This window comes from Jaculus jaculus, chromosome 1, assembly GCF_020740685.1.
Source record: "Jaculus jaculus isolate mJacJac1 chromosome 1, mJacJac1.mat.Y.cur, whole genome shotgun sequence".
Lineage (NCBI taxonomy): Eukaryota > Metazoa > Chordata > Mammalia > Rodentia > Dipodidae > Jaculus > Jaculus jaculus.
The window spans coordinates 130,861,591-130,882,589 of record NC_059102.1 but is presented as its reverse complement, the minus strand read 5'-3'; the positions used below and the strand labels follow the sequence as shown (position 1 = coordinate 130,882,589).

The window sequence follows — 20,999 nt, the reverse complement described above, 5'->3', positions numbered from 1 at the left end:
ATTGATGACTGGAGAAAAGCACACTAGAACATTGACTACAACTGTCTTTTCTCATCTTCATTGTCTACAATGAGCTTCCTTCATCAGAAGAACCATGCCCTCTTTTTATTGACTAAATGTGGTAGAAGAAATTTAATGAAGAAAGCAGACACAGATGATGGTCTAAAACACAAGTTTCTATTGTACAAGCTTTACCAGGGAGACAGCATGACCCTGAGTCTTCTGCCTATGTATGCAGCTACACCGGGCTTATATCTGGTTAGCCCAGCCTTGGGCACAAACACCCCTTAACAAACAGCTTTCTGTTCTACATTTGTACTTTCTTACCACTGACTGATTTGTGCCTCAGAATCATGTAACCTTAGAAACTTGTAACCCACCAATAGTGTAAAGAATTCAAGATGATATCAGACTGACTGCCATATCAGAGCTCAGTACTCAGGCTTTGGAACTGAGTCCATGTCAACATGAATAAATTTTCTGATTCTCCAGTATCTCTCTGGTGCCATCTCTGTGTGACTCAGTTTCTGTAACATGAACATGACATATAGTTTCAAGACTCTTCTACAATTGGTTTCTGAACAAGCAAGGACATCAAACTGTAGATGCTAAAACCATTATTTAATTCCCAATTATATTTTCTCTGATACTAAGACATATATTTCAAGAAATACAAGGAAAAAACTCAACAATTATTTTTATAAATACACACAAAAAAACTAGATATCTATAAAAATGATAACAGGAATCAAGTTTGTTTAATGAAATTATGGCTTCATAAACCTCTTTTAGCTTTTTGTTGCATATTCTACAATGAACACATTACTTTCATAATTTTTTAAAGTTTTTGCAATTTTTGGTTTTTTGACGTAGGGTCTTACTCTAGCCCAGGCTGACCTGGAATTCACTATGGAGTCTCAGGGTGGCCTCAAACTCACGGCAATCCTCCTACCTCTGCCTCCTGAGTGCTGGGACTAAAGGCATGCACCATCATGCCCTGCCTTTTGCAATATTTTTGAGACAACTAGCAAACAAATTACATCATAGCCACATAACAGAGTATCAGTAATTATTGAAGAAACGTTATAGAAGAGTATTATATGAAAAATGTACAGTAAGTTATTAGCTGACCATACTATATATAACAGCATGTTCAGAATGATCCCAATGTTGTTTAAAAACAAAACAAAAAAGTTTATGTATACAAAGAAAACACTTTAATAACAAATATGCCATAACATTAGCAGTGTTTTATTCTAGATGGCAGAATTACAGATTCTAAATTTTTATTTGGCATCTGCATTTTGGTCAATTTTCCTCTACTGAATGTGAGTTATTTTCCAACAATGCAAAAAAAAAAAAGGTTAAAAAAATCTAGACTAAGCAAAAAGTTGCCTTGTTGAAATAACAGAAGGACAGACAGACATGGAGAAGCAGTGGAAGGTCCTCCTTAAACAAGCTTCCCAGCCCCATAAACTCCAGTGTCTGTGTCACAAGATGCTTGTCACCCAGCACCATGAGCAGCCAGCGTAAATCATCCCTGCTGTTCCATGTCATTAGGGAACACTGACTGCAGCTGCAGCAGAGGCCACACTGCTCCTTACAGGGCAGGAGGTGACACCTGGAACCTTTTGCTTTGTTTTTGTTTTACAATGCTGGGGATCAAACTCAGGGCCCTGTGCATGCTGGGCAAATATTGTGCCATTAAGCAACATCCCCAGCTCTGTCTAGGGCCATTAAGTAGAAAAGAGGGCCTAGGGAAAAGAAACTGCTTTGTAGGACTACAGATCTGATTACAAGCAAACATAGCCAGTCATTTGACTAAGGAAACACACTCTTTACGCTGCACATAACACACTAACTAGGGAATCCTACTCTGAGACCTCAGCAGACAATTTCCAGGACACTGCCTTTAGGATGCTAATAAATATTGACTGGAAACACTAACAGAGATGTCAGGCTAGAAAATCTTAAGTAAACAGTTCAAAAGCCTGGCATCCTGTTTATGTAATTTTAAGTCATTTTATAGGTAGCCCCAAAGTGACTCAGCATTATGATTTAATCGAAGAATTTCTGACTTTCCATATAATAACAGAGACTACAAAGAACAGCTTAAAAGCCAGAAGACACAGGAAGGAACAAAAATAAATATAGACATGTGTCCTCTAGCCCAAACAATGGAGAATTTAGGCAACTAGATTATCAGTTCAATCTATTTCCAGATCACTGTCTTCACTGTGACAGGTGGCAGAGTCACGCACAGATGACAGCACCAAGACTTCCTTTTCTGGGAGTAATCCGAATTCCTGTAGAAAAGCTTCAAGGTCCACAGCAAAGAAATCCTCCCCCAACTGGTCAGTGACACGGACAAAATTGCCAATCAATTCTCCCCCCTTGTAGATGAGCAGGGCAGGCAGGGCATTCCTGGTAAAATGACTGCTGGCTCCAATGACTGAGCTCTTCACACGACAGAACTTGACAGCAGGGTACTCTGAGGCAAGGCAGATCATGCAGCCATTCATGGCTTCGGTCCCGGGAATGCCATCCTCATAAATGTGGACCATGACGAGGGTGCTTTTCTGTTCTTTATCAATCATTTCTAAAAACCCTTCTCCACTGGGGATCTCAAAAACCTGCTTGAATTGGGGCCCTTTGTGTAACTGCTGCCGCATCTCTTCCATCCTCTGCTTCCGGTACTGCTGCAGAAACTCCTCATCATCCTGGTCCTCATTCATCATAGCAAACTCCTTCAGTGTCATCTGGAGGAAGACCATCAGGTAAACAGCCAGAATATGCATGAAAATGTCAATATGCACTGTGCATTTAGAACATCTGAGGCACCACACTAAGACTTTTATGCATATCACTTTTTCCTTTTTCCTTTTTCCTTTTTTTTTTTTTGCAAAAGAGTCTCAAGGGAGGTAGCTCAAGCTGGCCTTAGACTCAAAAACTCAAGTGATCCTCCTGCCACAGCCTCTCAAATAATGAGGAATATCATGCCTGACTTTCACTGAACTCTTGAGATACCCCAATAGGGAAGGAACTTTAATAAACCCATTTTAAAAATGGATTTTTTTTAAGCCCCAAGGTTTTACATTATTTTTCCCAAGTGCACAGAGTAATAGGTATAAAACCAGGAATTTTAAAACTTGAATTTTTTTTTTTTTTTTTTGAGGTAGGGTCTTCCTCTGGCCCATACTCTCTTTCCTCTTTCAAATAAATAAAATATTTTGTTAAGCTGGACGTGGTGGCATACGCCTTTAATCCCAGCACTTGGGAGAGGTAGGAGGATCACCATGAGTTTGAGGCCGCCCTGAGACTACACAGAGAATTCCAGGTTAGCCTGGGCTAGACTGAGACCCTACCTCGAAAAACCAAAATAAATAAATAAGTAAAAAAAAATTTGTTTTGAAAAACAGGTTTCAGCCAGATGTCACCTTTAATCCCTGGGAGGCTAAGGTAGGATTGCTGTGAGTTTGATGTAGCCTGGGACTACAGAGTTAAATTTCAGGTCCGCCTGGGCTAGAGTGCAATCCTACTTTGAAAAAGAGAAAAGTAAAACAAAAATAAATGGGGCTGGAGAGATGGCTCAGTAGTCAAGGAACTTGCCTGCAAAGCCTGAGGACATGGGTTCAATTTCCCAGTTACCATGTAAAATCAGATGCACAAAGTGGCGCATGCATCTGGTTTTGTTTGAGGCTCTGGTGTGCCCATTCTCTCTGTCTGTCTCTTTTCTCTCTCTGCTTGCAAATATATAAATAATGTATAAAATTATTCAAGGAACACAAAAAACAGGTCTTTTATTTAATTTTTACTTTTTGAGACATGATCTCAAGCTCTATACAGCAAAGGATGACCTTGAACTTCTGACACTCCTGACTCCATATCCCAAGTGCTGGGATTACATGTACCACTATACCTGGTTTATGCAGTGCTGGGGAATTGAACCCAGGGCTTTGTGCATGCTAGGCAGACACTCTACCAACTGAACCACATCCCCCACCCCAAAACCCTACATTTTTAACTGCAATGCCTCTCAATTCAAATTTGACATAAGATGATGTCACTTCATTGACACATCTCCCCTTTGTCCATGTGATGGCTTATATTATCAACTTGACAGGACCTGTGAGAGGTTACCTACATTAGGTTAGCCTCTGATCATGTCTGTAAAGGGATTGCTTAATTAGATTGAGGTGGAAGACCTGCTTTAAGTGTGGGTGTCATCATTCCATGGGTCAGGCCTCTAGACTGTATAAAAAGGAGAGAGCTGGGCTGGAGAGATGGCTCAGTGGCTAAAGGTGCTTGTTTGCAAAGCCGGACGGCCCTGGTTTGATTCCCTAGTATGCACATTACAGGCAGATGCACAAGGTGGTACATGTATCTGGAGTTCATTTGCAGTGGCAGGGGAGGCCCTGGCATGCCCATACTCACTCACTATCTCTGTCTCTAATAACTTTAAAAAAAAAAGGAGAACAGGTTGAGCAGCAAACCTTCCTTGCTCTCTGCTTCTTCACTGTGATGAATATGACCAGCCACCTCAAGCTCTCATTACTGTGCTTTTCCAGCCATGATGGACTGTAACCTGGAACTGTAGGCTGAAATACATCCTTCCTCCTACTTAATCTGATTTTTATCAGGTATTTTGTCCCAGCAATGAAAAACTGATTAATATGGTCAGTTTTGACAACGCATTATTTTAGTCCCTTTTATTGATTGACAGATGCAGACATTAAAAAACTTCAAGCCAGGCATGGTGTTGAACACCTTTAATCCCAGCATTTGGGAGGCAGAGAGAGGATGATTGCTGTGAGTTTGAGGCCACTCTGAGACTACATAGTGAATTCCAGGTCAGTCTGGGCTAGAGTGAAACTCCACTCCACCTTGAAAAACAAAACAACAGAAAAGGAACTTCAGAAGGAACATTCTCAATCATTGCTCTGCACCTACACCCACATCTCTCTCACACACACACTCACTTATACTCTAAAACTTTTTTCTTTTGGGGGACTTCCCAATGTAGACAAGGCTGAGAACAAGCTGAGAACTCACAGTTCTTGTCCCTCAGCCAGTATGTGCCACTATGCCCACCTTTACTTTTCTATTATCAGCAGTCAGCATACTGGAGTAGTTTTGCTTGCATAGCAGCAGCTGTGGGTATATCTCAACCTGCTTTTGCCCTTAGGTAATGTAAATGATAACATAAGTGTTTCCTTGTGCTTATACTTTCATAAACTGATATACAATGTATCATATTTTACTTTCACCTCCTCATCCCTTATTTCTGGCAGTCAGGGCAGGGACAGCCTCTCTCAAGTGGAATCCATATGGTCATGTGACTGTTGCTTCACTGTGTTGTAACTAGTCAGCTTCACTGGAAGTTCACTGTCTTCATTAGCAATCATCTTCCCATCCCATAACTCTCCACTCAATCTTGGCCTACCAAAGTGGATCTTTCTGATTTGTAAGTCTTTGGGTTTCATGCCCTGAAATCCTAGTCAAGGTGATTAATTACCAACTTAATACTCCTATCATTGCCCTCATTTCATTGCCTTCATTTTGACTTATATGTAAGCTTTTAGCCATAGGTAACTGATCTCAGAAATTCCTAGACATTATTTTTATGGTCAGAGGGTGTAACAGAATCGTTTTCTTTCAGAATGTCTGCGTGTGTTTGTGTGTGCACAAACACGCACGCGTGTGTGCGTGCACACACACACACACACACACACACACACCTTCCAATGAACTAGAGCAATATCATGGAAAGATCAGAAAAACCTGAATTAGGATTTTAGCTCTGACTACCATTATGGTTAAATTACCCTAAACAAGGGACTCTTGTTTTATCATCTAAAAACTGAGGTAACACCATCACCCTCACAGGGGTATTTCTTCAATAAAAAACTGAAAACTAATACTCAGCACTTTCAACAGGCAAGTCCATTATCATGGACATTTTCCTCACACAGTCCTACAGCAAGGGGGCACTTACCACATTCAACCAATTTAAAAAATGAAAAAAAAAAAAAAAAAACACCTCAGAGGAAGAGATTTTGCCACAAGCACTTATAATAGCTGAGGACAAGCCCAGGTGTGTCCACGTTAAGACATGGCTCTCTCCTTTGCCACAGCTTCTAAGAGGACACATCCAAACCTCCTGAATCACTAAGCCCAGTTCCAGCAGGCAGATAAGTGACTGGGAAAAGCCAGTCACCTTCCCACTGATCTTCTCCTGGAGGTCCTTCTGTTTCTGCTGCTCCTCCTCCTCATCCAAGTGGGATCTGCAGGTCATGGACAGCTTCTTGATCAGCCTCTCCATCTCCCGGCATTGCTCCTCCCTCTGCTCGGTCTCCAACTGCTTGAAGCGGCGCCAGTCATTGATGACGCCTTTAGGACCTGAGCAAGATGTTCAAACATGTGACTAAAATAAGGCAAGGTACTTCTGTAAGTAGGCGCTAACCTCGGCCTGAAGTTTGCAAAGAACCCATTCCTTCTCTCTTTTCATAAAACAAGTAAACAAAATAAGTTAGTTGGACTTCCGGTTAAAATGGTGGCGTAGGAACCACACCAAAGCAGTCTAGAGGAGAAAAAGAAAAAAACAACACAGCAAAATATACTTTTCTACTAAAAAGTAAGGTGTATAAGAAATTACCAATGGCAGCAGAGAAGTAGGAGAGATCCAGAGCATCCAGAGCCCACATAGGCAGGCAGAAGCAGCTACAGCAGTGGCGGCACCAGGTCCGCAGGGCCACAGATGCAAGGATGGGCTTGAGCTGCAGGAAAAGCCAGGTGAGGGGATTTTCCACTCAAAGCAGAGCTCTTTGCAAACTCAAGAAACATGAAGGGAGAACTGCAGCAAAGGGACGACCAGATCACAAGGTAGAGGATCACGTGGACAAGTGGGAGAACTAGAGCCACGATCCACAGCCTCCCCTCCCCCATCGCCAGTGCAAGCACCAGCAAACACCAGAGACCTGGGGAAGGGACATCACAGCATCCAGCACCAGCGACCAGAGCAGCAATCCAGAGACCCAGCCAGCCTACTTGAACCCACAGCACACCAAAGAGTGACCCAAGCAGGAGCGCGGCATAACTGAGACCAAAACCATCCCAAAAGGGAACTGGGATTACACCAGGTCAGTACCGGCCAAATAAGCCTGGTATATAGGCCTGAACCAGAAGTGTTAATTGCTCCTTCCATATCAGATAAATTGTATGCTAAATCTAATGGATGGTCGGATTTGCCATTCTTAAATAAGCTATATTTAAGGCTTGTTATTTGTTGCTTCTTGATTTATACTGGTTTTGTTTCCTCTTCTGTTGTTCATAGGGAAAGGTCTCACTTGGTCACAAGCTGACTTGGAACCCTCAACAGACCAGATATCTTAACCTCCTAGTTGACAGGATTAAGAGTGTGGGGCAACACACACCCTAAGGGAAAGTGACTTTGTTAGAGGATCTGGTTGTCATAATACCTACTCTTGCATAAATACTCTATGCTGCTCTTCATTGAATGTATACATTGTTTAGTTAAATTTTAGAATCTGCCTGTATTTTGTTCCACTCAGCCTACCTGAATCTCTCTCATAGCAGGCAAACCCAATATCAAGGGTCACTTTTGCAGATACTCTGAGAGTCTTGAGAGCCACACCTAGCACCTTAAGCTGCTACCCTGAATATATATTACATCTGATTGATTGATACATCTAATAATACTACAGCTAACTAGAAAATCCAAGCATTACATTAATCCAAGATGCAAAAAAATATATATATTATAACACAAGAAACACCAAAGATCAAGACAATACAAATCCACCAAAAAGTATTAATGCATCAGAAATTACCTCCAGTGAGAATGAGTTGGAAGAAATGCCTGAGAAAGATTTCAAAAGAATGATTATAAATATGCTCAAAGAAGTCAAAGAGGAAATCAAAGGAATCAAAGAAGACATAGGAAACCAATTTAATGAAATAAAGAGCTCAATATAAGATATAAGTAAGGAAATATAAATAATAAAGAAAAACCAGTCAGAATTACTAGCAATGAAGAACACAATCAATAAAATAATAAAAAAAAAAAACTCTGTAGAAAATCTCACCAGTAGAATGGATGAAGGATCAGACAGAATATCTAAACTAGAAGACCAGGTGACAGATCTAATACAGTTCAACAAAGAGAAAGACAAACTAAAAGGAAAGTATGAAGGGAATTTCAAGATATTCAGGACACTATGAAAAGATCAAACATAAGAATTTAGGGTATAGTAGAAGGAGAAGAATTTCACTCCAAAGGCATAGTAGGTGTTTTCAACAAAATTATAGAAGAAAACTTCCCCCAAATTGGGAAAGGGGTGCCAATACAGATACAGGAATCCTTAGAACACCAGCCAGACAAAAACTGGAAAGAACCTCTCCTTGCCATATTATAATTAAACTACCAAACATACAAACCAAAGAAAATATATTGAAAGCAGTTAAGACAGGAAAAGGAAGTTACCTACAAAGGTAAGCCCATCAGAATCAGGGCAGATTATTCCATACAAACTTTTAAACCATAAGAGCTTGGAATGATGTACTGCAAGTTCTAAAAGACAACAACTGTCAACCAAGGTTACTTTAACCTGCAAAACTATCCATTCAAATAGACAGAGAAATAACGACATTCCACAACTAAAGCAGGCTAAAGAAATATTTGAAGACAAAAGCAGCTCTACAGAAAATACTTGAAAGAATCCTCCATGCTGGAGAAAAAAAAAAGCACACATATAATGAACCTGGAAAAAAACAAAACATATTCAAATACTAGTTAATACAACAGAGCAAAGGTAAAGCAAAAATAAATACACACCTTTTAATAATCTCTTAATATCAATAGTTCAATGCCTCAACCAAAAGACAAAGGTTTGCAGTCTGGGTTAAACAGCAGGATCTTTCAATTTGTTCCCTCCAAGAAAGCCACCTTTCTACAAAGGATAGACACTATCTTGGGGTGAAATGTTGGAAAAAGGTGTTTCAAGCAAATGGACCTAGAATACAAGCAGGGGTTGCTATCCTAGTATCTGACAAGGTAGACTTCAGTCCAACGTTAGTTTAGAAAGATAAGGAAGGTCACTTTATGTTGATTAAAGGCACCCTCCAACAGGAGGACATTATGATCCTAAACATACATGCACCTAACATAGGGGCCCCCAAATTCATCAAACAAATGCTATTAGAACTAAGGTCACAGGTAACACCAAACACAGTGGTAGCGGGTGACTTCAACACCCCACCATTCACCGTGAACAAGGAGGCTTTAACCCAGAGATGCAGGGATGGTTCAACACATGCAAATCGATAAATGTAATACATTATATAAATGGACTGAAGGGCAAAAATCATATGATCATCTCATTAGATGCAGAGAAAGTGTTTGACAAAATCCAACATCCCTTCATGATAAAAGGACTACAGAGACTGGGAATAGAAGGAACATATCTCAATATAATAAAGGCTATTTATGACAAGCCTACAGCCAACATATTACTAAATGGGGAAAAACTGGAAGCTTTTCCACTAAAATCAGGAACAAGACAAGAGTGACCACTGTCCCCACTTTTATTTAATATAGTACTGGAAGTCTTATCCATAGCAATAAGGCAAGAGCCGCACATAAAAGGGATACAAATTGGAAAGGACGAGATCAAGTTGTCATTATTTGCAGATGACATGATTCTATATATAAAGGACCCTAAGACTCTACCAGCAAACCGTTAGAGCTGATAAATACCTACAGCCATGTAGCAGGATACAAAAAAAATACACAGAAATCAGTAGCATTCCTATATACTAACAACAAACACACAGAGGTGAAATCAGAGAATCACTCCCATTCACAACTGCATCAAGGAAAATAAAGTACCTTGGAATAAACCTAACCAAGAAATTAAAGGATCTCTACAATGAAAACTACAAAACACTTAAGTGAGAAATTGCAGAAGACAATAGGAAATGGAAAAACATTCCTTTTTCCTGGATTGGGAGAATCAATATTGTGAAAATGGCAATCTTACCAAAAGCAATCTACACATTTAATGCAATCCCCATCAAAATTCCAAAGGCATTCTTCATGGAAATAGAAAAAACAATCCAAAAATTCATTTGGAATCACAAAAAACCTTGAATATCTAAACTAATACTGAGCAACAAAAATAAGGCTGGTGGTATCACCATACCTGATTTTAACCTATACTACAGAGCCATAGTAACAAAAACAGCATGGTACTGGCACAAAAGCAGATATGTAGATCAATGGAACAAAATAGAGGACCCAGATATAAGTTCAGGTAGCTACAGCCACCTGATATTCGATAAAAATGCCAAAAATACTCATTGGAGAAAAGACAGCCTCTCAGCAAATGGTGCTAGGAAAACTGGATATATCTTCAGAAGGATGAAAATAGATTTTTCACTCTCTCCATGCACAAGAATTAAGTCCAAATGGACTAAAGACCTTAACATCAGACCTGAAACTCTGAAACTGCTAGAGGAAAAAGTAGAGGAAACCTTTCAACATATTGGTCTTGGCAAAGACTTTCTGAATATAACCCCAATTTCTCAGGCAATAAAACCACAAATTAACCACTGGGACCTCATGAAATTACAAAGATTTTGTACGGCAAAGGACACTGTGAATAAAGCAAAGAGGCAACCTACAGAATGGGACAAATCCTTTGCCAGCTATATATCTGATAGAGGATTAATATCTAGAATATACAAAGAACTTAAAAAGTTAAATGATAAGAAATCAAACAAGCCAATTAAAAAATGGGCTATGGAGCTAAATAGAGAGTTCTCAAAAGAAGAAACACAGATGGCATATAAGCATCTAAAAAATGTTCTACATCCCTTCTCATCAGGGTAATGCAGATTAAAACTACACTGAGATTCTAACTCACTCCTGTCAGACTGACTACCATCATGAAAACAAATGATCATAAATGCTGGCAGGGATGTGGAAAAAGAGGAACCCTTCTACACTGTTGGTGGGAATGCAATCTGGTCCTGCCATTGTGGAAATCAGTGTGGAGGTTCCTAAGACAGCTAAAAAATGATCTACCATATGACCCAGCTATAGCACTCCTAGGCATATATCCTAAGGACTCATCCCATTTCCTTAGAAGTATATGCTCAACCATGTTTACTGCAGCTCAATTCATAATAGCTGGGAAATGGAACCAGCCTAGATGTCCCTCAACTGATGAGTGGATAACAAAGATAAGGCACATTTATACAAGTTCTACTCAGTGGTAAAGAAAAATGAAGTTATGAAATTTGCAGGAAAATGGATGGATCTGGAAAGGATTATACAAAGTGAAGTAACCCACGCCCAGAAAGCCAAGTGCCGCTTGTTCTCCCTCATATGTGGATCCTAGCTACAGATGATTGGGCATCTGTGTGAGAAGGAAAAAACTCAGTAGCAGAGGCCAGTAAGTTAAAAAGGAGATAAAAAGGGAAGAGAAAGGAAGGGAGAATGGTACTTAATAGGTTGGTATTGTATTTATGTAAGTAGAAGAATAGATTAACGGGGGTGAAAAGGCCCAAAGTGAGGTCAGGGGAAGAGATCGAGTAAAGGAAAGGTGGAGAGAGGACTAATCAAAATTTAAGAGGATGCAAATAAATCATATGGAATCAGCCGGTTCTAGACAATAGAACACTCAGGAGCTATAGATCATTATTAGAAAAATTTCAGTGCCAGGGATGGAATATTTCCAGTGAGTTGTTGGCCAGGGAGGTCCCTGATGCTCCCAAAACATTATAGGACATTGCTGAGGCCCTTGGTTTCTCACCAGGAATAGATGGTAAGACCCTATTGCTGAAGACTCCACATACCTGGACTGCAAGGCCACTGAGAAATCCTGCTGGAACTGAGCTTATAACCTTCTCCATGTAGACCAGCTGACACACAGCTGGAAGAAGCCATTCTACATGTAGTTCAATGGGAGGAGATACCACCAGTGAAGGTACTCAGCAGTGGACACTGCAAGACTTATAATTGGCCAGCCAGGCCAAATGAGCCAAGGGGTGCAATACTGGCACTTCTGTCATGGTGGAAACCAACTGCCCTCCAATCAGACTGGAGGCCCGTTCCATAGGAGGGAATACATCCCAGATACTGAAAACATAAAACAGGGGTAGTCATGAGCCCTAGGGGTGTAACATCTGCTGATGTCTTGAAAAATGTACATACTATGCCTATCAAACTGCCCAGTAAGCACTTCTCTTAATATTTATACCCTTATATTAATGCTATTTTCACTTTGGGTAGAGAATCTTCTCTTTTCAGATGGCAGTGACCTTGGGATGACTCAGAAGGTATCATAGTGCTGGAAAGAAGTGATTGGAGTACTGAGTAACATCTCGATCACACCTTCCAAGGCTCAGGGTCTGTTGCGGAAGAGGTGGCAGAAAGAACGTAAGAGCCAAAGGAAGGGTAGGACTCCTTACAACATGCTTCCTCCAGACATAAAATGGCCTGGATATCTATGACCTCATAGTGCCTGACACTATCTACAGAAGACCATCATAAGAGGAGAAAAAATAATGACATCAAAATAAAAGAGAGACTGATTGAGATGGGGAGGGGATATGATGGAGAATGGAATTTCAAAGGGGAAAGTTGGGGGAGGGAGGGTATTACCATGGGATATTTTTTATAATCATGGAAAATGTTAATAAAGATTGAGGAAAAAAAATTGCAGAAGACACTAGGAAATGGAAACAATCCCTTGTTCTTGGATTAGAAGAATCAATATTGTGAAAATGGCAATCTTACCAAAAGCAATCTACATATTTAATGCAATCCCCATCAAAATTCCAAAGGCATTCTTCATGGAAATAGAAAAAACAATCCAAAAATTCATTTGGAATCACAAAAAACCTCGAATATCTAAACTAATACTGAGCAACAAAAATAAGGCTGGTGGTATCACCATACCTGATTTTAACCTATACTACAGAGCCATAGTAACAAAAACAGCATGGTACTGGCACAAAAGCAGACATGTAGATCAATGGAACAGAATAGAGGACCCAGGTTAAGTCTAGGTAGTTATAGCCACCTGATATTTGATAAAAATGCTAAAAATACTCATTGGAGAAAAGACAGCCTCTTCAGCAAATGGTGCTGGGAAAACTGGATATGTATCTGTAGAAGGATGAAAATAGATTCTTCTCTACCCCCATGCACAAGAATTAAGTCCACATGGATTCAAGACCTTAACATCAGACCTAAACCTCTGAAACTGCTAGAGGAAAAAGTAGGGGAAACCATTCAACATATTGGTCATGGCAAAGACTTTCTGAATACAACCCCAATTTCTCAGGCAATAAGACCACAGATTAACCACTGGGACCTCATGAAATTACAAAGATTTTGTACGGCAAAGGACACTGTGAATAAAGCAAGGAGGCAACCTACAGAATGGGAAAAAAAAATTTCCCAGCTATATATCTGATAGAGGATTAATATCTAGGATATATAAAGAACTCAAAAAATTAAATAATAAGAAATCAAACAAGCCAATTAAAAAATAGAGTAGAATTAAATAAAAAGTTCTCAAAAGAAGAAATACAAATGGCATATAAGCATCTAAAAAAATGTTTAACATCCCTAGTCATCAGGGAAATGCAGATTAAAACTACGTTGAGATTCCATCTTACTCCTATCAGATTGGCTACCATCATGAAAACAAATGACCATAAATGCTGGCGAGGATGTAGAAAAAGAGGAACCCTTCTACACTGTTGGTGGGAATGCAATTTGGTCTAGCCATTGTGGAAATCAGTGTGGACGTTCCTGAGATAGCTAAAAATAGATCTAACATATGATCCAGCTATAGCACTCCTAGGCATATAACCTAAGGACTCATCTCAAACCTCAGAGATACCTGCTCAACCATGTTTATTGCCACTCTATTCACAATAGTTGGGGAATAGTACTAGCCTAGATGTCCTTCAACTGGTGAATGAGCCGAACTCTGGCAAGAGGGAGCTGGCTGTAACACCCAAAAGCCTGCCCTCCAAAAAGGTGCCACTTTCCAAATTGCCATGATTTGGAAACCAAGCATTCAGAACATAAGAGTGTATGCGGGACATCTGGTTAAACCGGCACAGGGGCACAGCCTAGTGATAGAGCACTTGCTTAGTATGCGAAGGGCCCAAAAGTGGAAACAAACAAAAAAACACAAACTAAAAGTAACAGTGTAAATATGCTATTTCTAGACAATTATTCTGCCAATATACTTGTACCTGTGATTTACGGGGTACCACACTTATTAATTTGAGAAGTAGGATTCAAAGCCAATCCAGTTTGTTTCTTGCCATACTGCTAGGCATACAGATTTACACTAGCACGGCACACACAGTAAAATGGCAACACAGTTATTATCTCTGAAAGTGGAATTGGACTTAGAAGAGATCAGGCAATGTCTAATGGATATATAGTATATGAGCCGCTTATAAAGCCTGTTCCCAGAATTCAGAGCTTTCCAGTACCTGTATTAACTGAGATGCCTTCTCCTACCAGCTCAGCCTCTGCAGGCATGGCACTGCTGGCCAGGACACCCCTGCCTGTGTCCTTGTCTTCATGGTCGCTGTCCTCATCCTCACTGGTGCTGTAGTAGTACTGCAGTTTCTCCCCCAGCAACTTGTCATCCAGTGTCGTCATGGTGCCTGGGAGAGGATGACACAGAAGGCTTTTCCCTAGCTGTAAGACAAAACTCTGGAGCTGGGCGTGGTGGCACACGCCTTTAATCCCAGCACTCGGGAGGCAGAGGTAGAAGGATCTTCGAGAGTTCAAGGCCACCCTGAGACTACATAGTGAATTCCAGGTCAGCCTGAGCCAGAGTGAGACCCTACCTAGAAAAAAAACACAAAAAAAAAAACACAAAAAACAAACAAAAAAAAAACTCTGAAGCACACAGGGCTCCACTTGTGCTGAAATTCTGTAATTTATAGGTATCTAAATGTTTCCATAAACAGAATTTCAACAGATCCCTACCATGAGTCTGTGTGAGAAGAGTTTATCATGCTCTTTGAAAAAGATTTATTTTTATTTATTTGAGAGCGAGAGAGAGAGAGAGAGAGGGAGAGGGAGAGAATGGGCGCAACAGAGCCTCTAGACACTGCAAATGAACTCCAGATGCATGTGCTACCTTGTGCATCTGGCTTACGTGGGTCCTGGGTAATTGACCCTCAAACTGGGGTCCTTAGGTTTCACAGGGCAGTGCTGATCCACTAAGCCATCTCTCCAGCCCCCATCATGCTCTTTTTATACACAATAAAACTAAGGCTCAAGCCAGGTGTGGTGGCACACACCTTTAATGCTTGCACTCAGGAGGCAGAGGTAGGACAATTACCAGGAGTTCAAAGCCACCTTGAGACTACAGAGTGAATTCCAGGTCAGCCTTAGCTAGACAGAGTGAGACCCCATCTTGAAAAACCAAAACAAACAAAAAAATCTGAGGATCATACATTGAAAATTTCTTTGTCATGCTCTGCGACATACAGCATGATTCTGAGTCATATTCATTTGTACTAGTGCATGGCCTAGGAGGAACCTACTTTCCCAGCTGATGATTTTTTTAAATTTATGCTTATTTTTTACTTCTGCTAGCTAAGATTGTTGGCTAATAATTTGGAGAAGAGAAAAAGTTCAAGAGTCCATCAAGTGTATACTGCTAGAAGCTGGGCATGGTGGTGCATGCCTTTAATCCCAGCACTTGGGAGGCAGAGGTAGGAGAATCACCATGAGTTCAAGGCCACCCTGAGACTACATAGTGAGCCTGACCTGAGACCCTACCTTGAAAAAACAAAAATAAAAACAAAAAAAGAGTATACTTCTAGGGTTAGCAAGATGGCTCCACGGTTAAGGCACTTGCCAGCAAAGTCTAATGACCTGGGGTTGATTACCCAGTACCCCTATAAAGTCAGATGTACAAAGTGGCACATACATCTGAAGTTTGTCTGCAGTGGCTGGAGCCCTAGCGTGTCCATTCTGTCTGTCTGTCTTCTCTCTCTCTCACTGCTTGCAAATAAAATATTGAAAAAAAAAAGTACACTGCTAAATTTAAGTCTGGGCCTCACTTCTTCCTCCAGTAATCCCAACACTAAACTGCCTTATGAGACTTAACATGGATCCTGGCACATTATTACAAAGGTCTTCTCTACAGGTACAGGGCTCTTGGTTTCTGCAACTCAAACGGCCAGCATAATGCCTCTGCACAATTTGGGAGCCCATATAGAAGCAGCCTGGATCTGCAGTAGTATCTGACTGTTAAGACCCAGAGCATTGTTGCAGAGGCAAGAGTTATACAGACCAAGTGCTGGTGCTACCGGGGGATCAGAATTTGGAGGTGTCATGTACAAAAGATAAGGCCACAAAGAGAGATCAGGAAAAATGCACTGGGTGACAAGGTCAGAGAAGGAGTATACCTAGGGGCAGGGGCCTCTGAGGTGGCAAGGCAGACAGCGAAGGGAGGAGCCCGCTCAAGGTTCCCTAGAGGCAGACACACGGGTCAGAAGGGCAATGCTAAGGGGACAGTGCTACTCTAAGCCACGGGTGGGGAAGAGGGGTAGTGAGGAGGAAAGTACTGCTGAGGAGCACAGGGGAGGCAGGAGCAGGTGAGGATTGCAAATCTAGCTGAGCTCACAAAAAGGGAAGAGGGCTGTGTCAGCAAAGCAACCCACTGAGGAGGGGGGCTGGCGGAGGGAGGAACGTGCTGAGGGGGCGGGACTCGTGAAAGGAGCAGGGCTGGCTGAGGGCTGTGGATGTTGGAGCAGCTCATGGAAGGGGCGGGGCTGTCGGAGGGACGCGCTGAGAGGGCGGGGCTAGCAGAGGGACGCGCCGAGGGGGCAGACGTCACGGGAGGGGCGGAGCTAGAGGAGGGATGCGCTGAGGAGGCCGACTCATAGGAGGGGCGGGGCTCACTGAAGGGGCGGAACTGGCGTAGGGACGCCGTGAGACGCGAGACTGGGGGAGGGACGTGATGAGGGCGGGGCTCACGGGAGGGGCGGGGCTGGCGGAGGGACGCGGACAGGGAGCTGGGCCGCAAAGGAATTTTACTAGGGTGGAGCCCGGGTCCTGAAAGGACAGTGGAGGGACACACGGAGGCTTAGAGGAAGCTTAAAAATGGAGACCAGCGGGGAGCAGGATAGGGAAGTGGCAGAGGCCATGGGACTCCGGGAGGTCCGGACTCCACCTATTTCTGCCCAGGCTCACGAGTCATCCCTCCACCCGGGGCTATGTCGGCTAACCCCAGTAGTTACCGGTCCTCGCTCAGTCCGGATCTAGAAGGGCTGCTCACCAGAAGGAAGGGAGTGCTCACGTACAGGAACAGAAGTGGATCGGCGCCCTGAGCGCTAGAGTAAAGCGGCCGGAGTCCCGTTGGTACGGACCAATCGGGATGCCTTCCGGCGTGATGGCGGATGCACGCTGCCCAATGACAAGCTTCTTCTCTTGTCTGAAGGAAAAACTACTGGTCCTTTCCTGGGACAAAACAGCCGGACATTTTGCATTTTTTTTTTTTTTTTTGCACACTCTGAAGTATATATTCCCTTTAATTCCCTTAACGTGTCGAGAATCATTCCAAATGCATTTTATATCCGTTTTTCATCACATCTACTAAAACGGAAAGTTATTCATGGATAATAATTTGCCCAAGAATATATAACCTTTATGTATAGAAAATAAAAGTTTGAAAAATTAAAAACTGCCAAACTCATGACAACCAAAGGCTAAATGGAATCCTGAATTGGATTCATGGGCGGGAAAAAGATATGAATGGACAGAAGAAGTAATCTGAATAAATTCTGTTAACTAATACTAGTTAGTAGTATTGAGTTAGTAGTTTACAAATTTGTACTATGGTTATGTGAGGTGATGACCTTTGAAGATTAGGGGAATATTTTGCTAAACCTAAAATGACTTCAAATTCTGAGCCTTTGTCAAGGTGTCCAATACACGACGATGAAGCTGCTCATAAAGAGCTTTGTGCAACATGCCTGTGAAGCCTAAGGATCCCTGTTCGATTCTCTAGGTCCCACACTGGCCAGATGCACAAGAGGGCGCATGCTTCTGGAGTTTGTCTGCAGTGGCTAGAGGCCCTAGCATGCCCATTCTCACTCTCACCCTCTCCTTGTCTCTAATAAAGTTTTTTAAAAAATCTTAAAAAAAAAAGAAAAAGCTTTGTGCAGATTGAAACATTCAAGATATTCGAGGGTGGTGCAATTTAGAATAGGGCTCTTATTTTGGAGATGGAAATTCTTATTTTATGGTTATAGGAGCACCTGAAAATTTCTGCCAAATTGTGTTTGTGCACATTTTTTTGGTAAACTATGTTTTTAAGCTATCAGTCAGAAGGCACTCCCCTAGCCAACCCCTAAATTTACCAATTCATTTAAAAAGACTTACAGTGACTATTCATTGTTGCAGAATTCAACTTCCATGTGTAGTCGACTTTATGCTTGCGATTTGCTTTTAATAGCTCATTCATCACCCAGGAAGAGTGCCTCCATAAGAGATACCTATCAATACCTAACACTTGATAAATCTTTGGCTTTAATTATGCTTTTAATCAATTCTACCTAATGCACAGGTCTTCTTCATCCATGGCAGTAACTTGTCCTTCAAAGTTCACTTTAAATTTTGGTATCATATGTGTAATTTTGCCAGAATGGAGCTCCATTAAATAAGAAATTGATTCAGATCTGGTAGCACACACCTTAAATCCCAGCACTTGGGAGGCAGAGTTAGGACTGCTTTGAGACTGGGACTATGGAGTGAGTTCCAGGTCAGCAACTACAGTGAGGCCTCACCCTGCATAATAAAATAAAATTTAAGAAATCATATACCAACAGAATATAAATCTTTCTGTATTAACATGGTCAATTTTACAGATTAAATTTTAAATTTTAAAGAAATCCAAACCAGCCTTGCATTCCTGAAATAAACCCTATTTGGACTTTATGTATTTATATGCAAAACCTTACAAGTGAATCACATGAAGAGCATCTATGTTCATAAGAGATGTTTTGTGGTATCATTTGATTTTGTATACTAGTTTAATAAAAACTCCACTTTCTGAAGAACTTCTGTAAAAATTGGCATTATCTCTTAAGTATTTAATGGAATTCACAAGAGAAACTGAGTTTGCTGTTTTCTTTGTGGTAAGGTGTTCTGTAACGAATTCAATTTCTTTGGCAAATACAGAGCTATGGTAGGCATTGAGCTCCCAACTCACTCTTCAATCTACGCTCTTCAACAATGAACAGAATTCACCAAATCATTTCTCCCTCCTCTGCAATGAGCACAATGAGGGGTTTATTCAGTAGAGATGAAGCTATCCTGCAGTTTCGTGCAGCTGCAGGGCAGGCCATTAATTAAAACCAATACTGATGTAAGGACATCCAATGGAGCACTTCCCTAGCCTTGCATCTAGCACATACAGTTCTTTGCTGATCCTGCAGCCTACCAATCATTTCCCCATGCCCTCCCAAATCAGAAATCATGCCCTGAAGGCTTCCTGCCTCCACAACTTTCCACAGGCCTCCTATCCACACTGGTGCCAATTCCCTCTGCAGGCTGGGCACCTCACCTGTGTCCTGACCAATAACTTTCTGCTTGCCACTAAGTACTTTGGGCCTCTGACATCTAGCAAATTTCTCCTGTCCAGTAGAGTATACCTTTAATAAGGTGAATCCCAGTCTTGGGAGGGAGTTAGTTCCTTTCCAAGTTTGTCCTTTAGTTAGTCCCATTCCAGGGTTTGCTATGTGGACTTTTGCTTTATATCTTATAGCTACTCCTTTAGCAGTTTAGCAGTTTTGACTGGACGCAAAATGACCTGTCTCTGGATTCATGCTCTTGTGTCATGTACTAACCCTTGAGTGTGGACTTGACCTAAGACCTTACTTCTAAAGATTAAAATGCCATGAAAAGTAATGTCACTTTCAAGATGAGGTTATGATTGATTGTGATGACTTTTCAGCTTGCTTGCCTTCTTGCTCTATGGCTTTTCTTACTTGCAGCTTGGATGAGTCCATCTCATATTATAAGAAATCCTATAGAGAGGTTCATGTGGCAAGGAACTGGCAGCCAGCAAAAAACCAAAACCTTCATTCCAACAGTTCATAAGGTTGCACCCATCATGTGGGTGAGCTGATAGTCACATCCTTTCACTTGAGTAATGAGGTAAATTACAGTGCCAGCCAACACCTAGACTGCAGTCTTTGAAGAGACCCAAAGCAGAGAGCCCATTTAAGTCACATCTAGTTTCCTGACTTAGAGAAATTGAGATCATAAGTACTGTTGTGGTTCATTACTAAGTCTGAGATTGGGGGTAGTTTAAGTGACAATAGAAAAAAAAAATACAGGGTTGTTCCAATTTTCTTTATCATCCTGTATCCATTTTGGCAAACTAAATTTTTATGGAATTTGGCTAGGTTGAGATTTTAGTCTAAATTAATTTCTTTCAATGGCAAAGAACACCCACTTATTTGCTCAATACTTCATAAACAAAAACTATATCCACACAAAACATGTATGCAAATGTTTATAACCGCTTTATTTGTAGTAGCCAAGATTGGACACAACTCAAATGTCTTTTAATAGGTGATGGTTAAACAAACCATGATGCATCTATACCATGGTATACTACTCAGCAATATAAGGGCACAAAGCTATTAATACATGCAACAATTTGGATGGAGTTCAAGGTATTTGTTCTAAACGTGGGTAGCCAATCTCAAAAGGTTACATATGGTATAATTTCATTTACATAACATTCTTAACACGACATTACAGAGATGAAGAACAGATTAGTAGTTGCCAGAGTTTTAGGGATGGGAATATGGGAAAAAAAGAGGTGTGAATATAAAAGGCTGGGAGGAGGAATTGATAAGAACAGTTATGTTAACAGTGGTGTTTCCACAAACCTAGAAGGAAAAAAATTGCATAG

General features: G+C 41.2%; 1 protein-coding gene across 2 annotated transcripts; it reads right to left on the bottom strand.

Annotated features, from left to right (window-relative positions):
* Window positions 1-602: 602 nt before the first annotated feature.
* Window positions 603-17,464, bottom strand: Pdcl (phosducin like). Of its 2 annotated transcripts, none has more exons than XM_045142141.1 (4): window positions 17,352-17,464; window positions 14,542-14,718; window positions 6,218-6,399; window positions 603-2,759 (listed from the first exon to the last, which is right to left on the bottom strand). In XM_045142141.1, exons 2-4 carry the CDS (start codon window positions 14,711-14,713, stop codon window positions 2,208-2,210), a joined length of 906 nt encoding a protein of 301 aa, XP_044998076.1. In that variant the 5' UTR covers window positions 14,714-14,718; window positions 17,352-17,464; the 3' UTR covers window positions 603-2,207. The 2 variants fall into 2 exon arrangements, with proteins under 2 accessions (XP_044998076.1, XP_004662836.1); XM_004662779.2 differs by having other exon boundaries at window positions 17,314-17,446.
* Between the last annotated feature and the right edge of the window lie 3,535 nt (window positions 17,465-20,999).

Coding starts and splice junctions, on each gene's coding strand:
- Pdcl (XM_045142141.1), bottom strand. CDS start 14,713: ATGACGACACTGGATGACAAGTTGCTGGGGGAGAAACTGCAGTACTAC. Junction 6,400..14,541: donor AGGCATCTCAGTTAATACAG/GTACTGGAAAGC, acceptor CATCTTGCTCAG/GTCCTAAAGGCGTCATCAAT. Junction 2,760..6,217: donor AGGAGAAGATCAGTGGGAAG/GTGACTGGCTTT, acceptor GTCTTCCTCCAG/ATGACACTGAAGGAGTTTGC.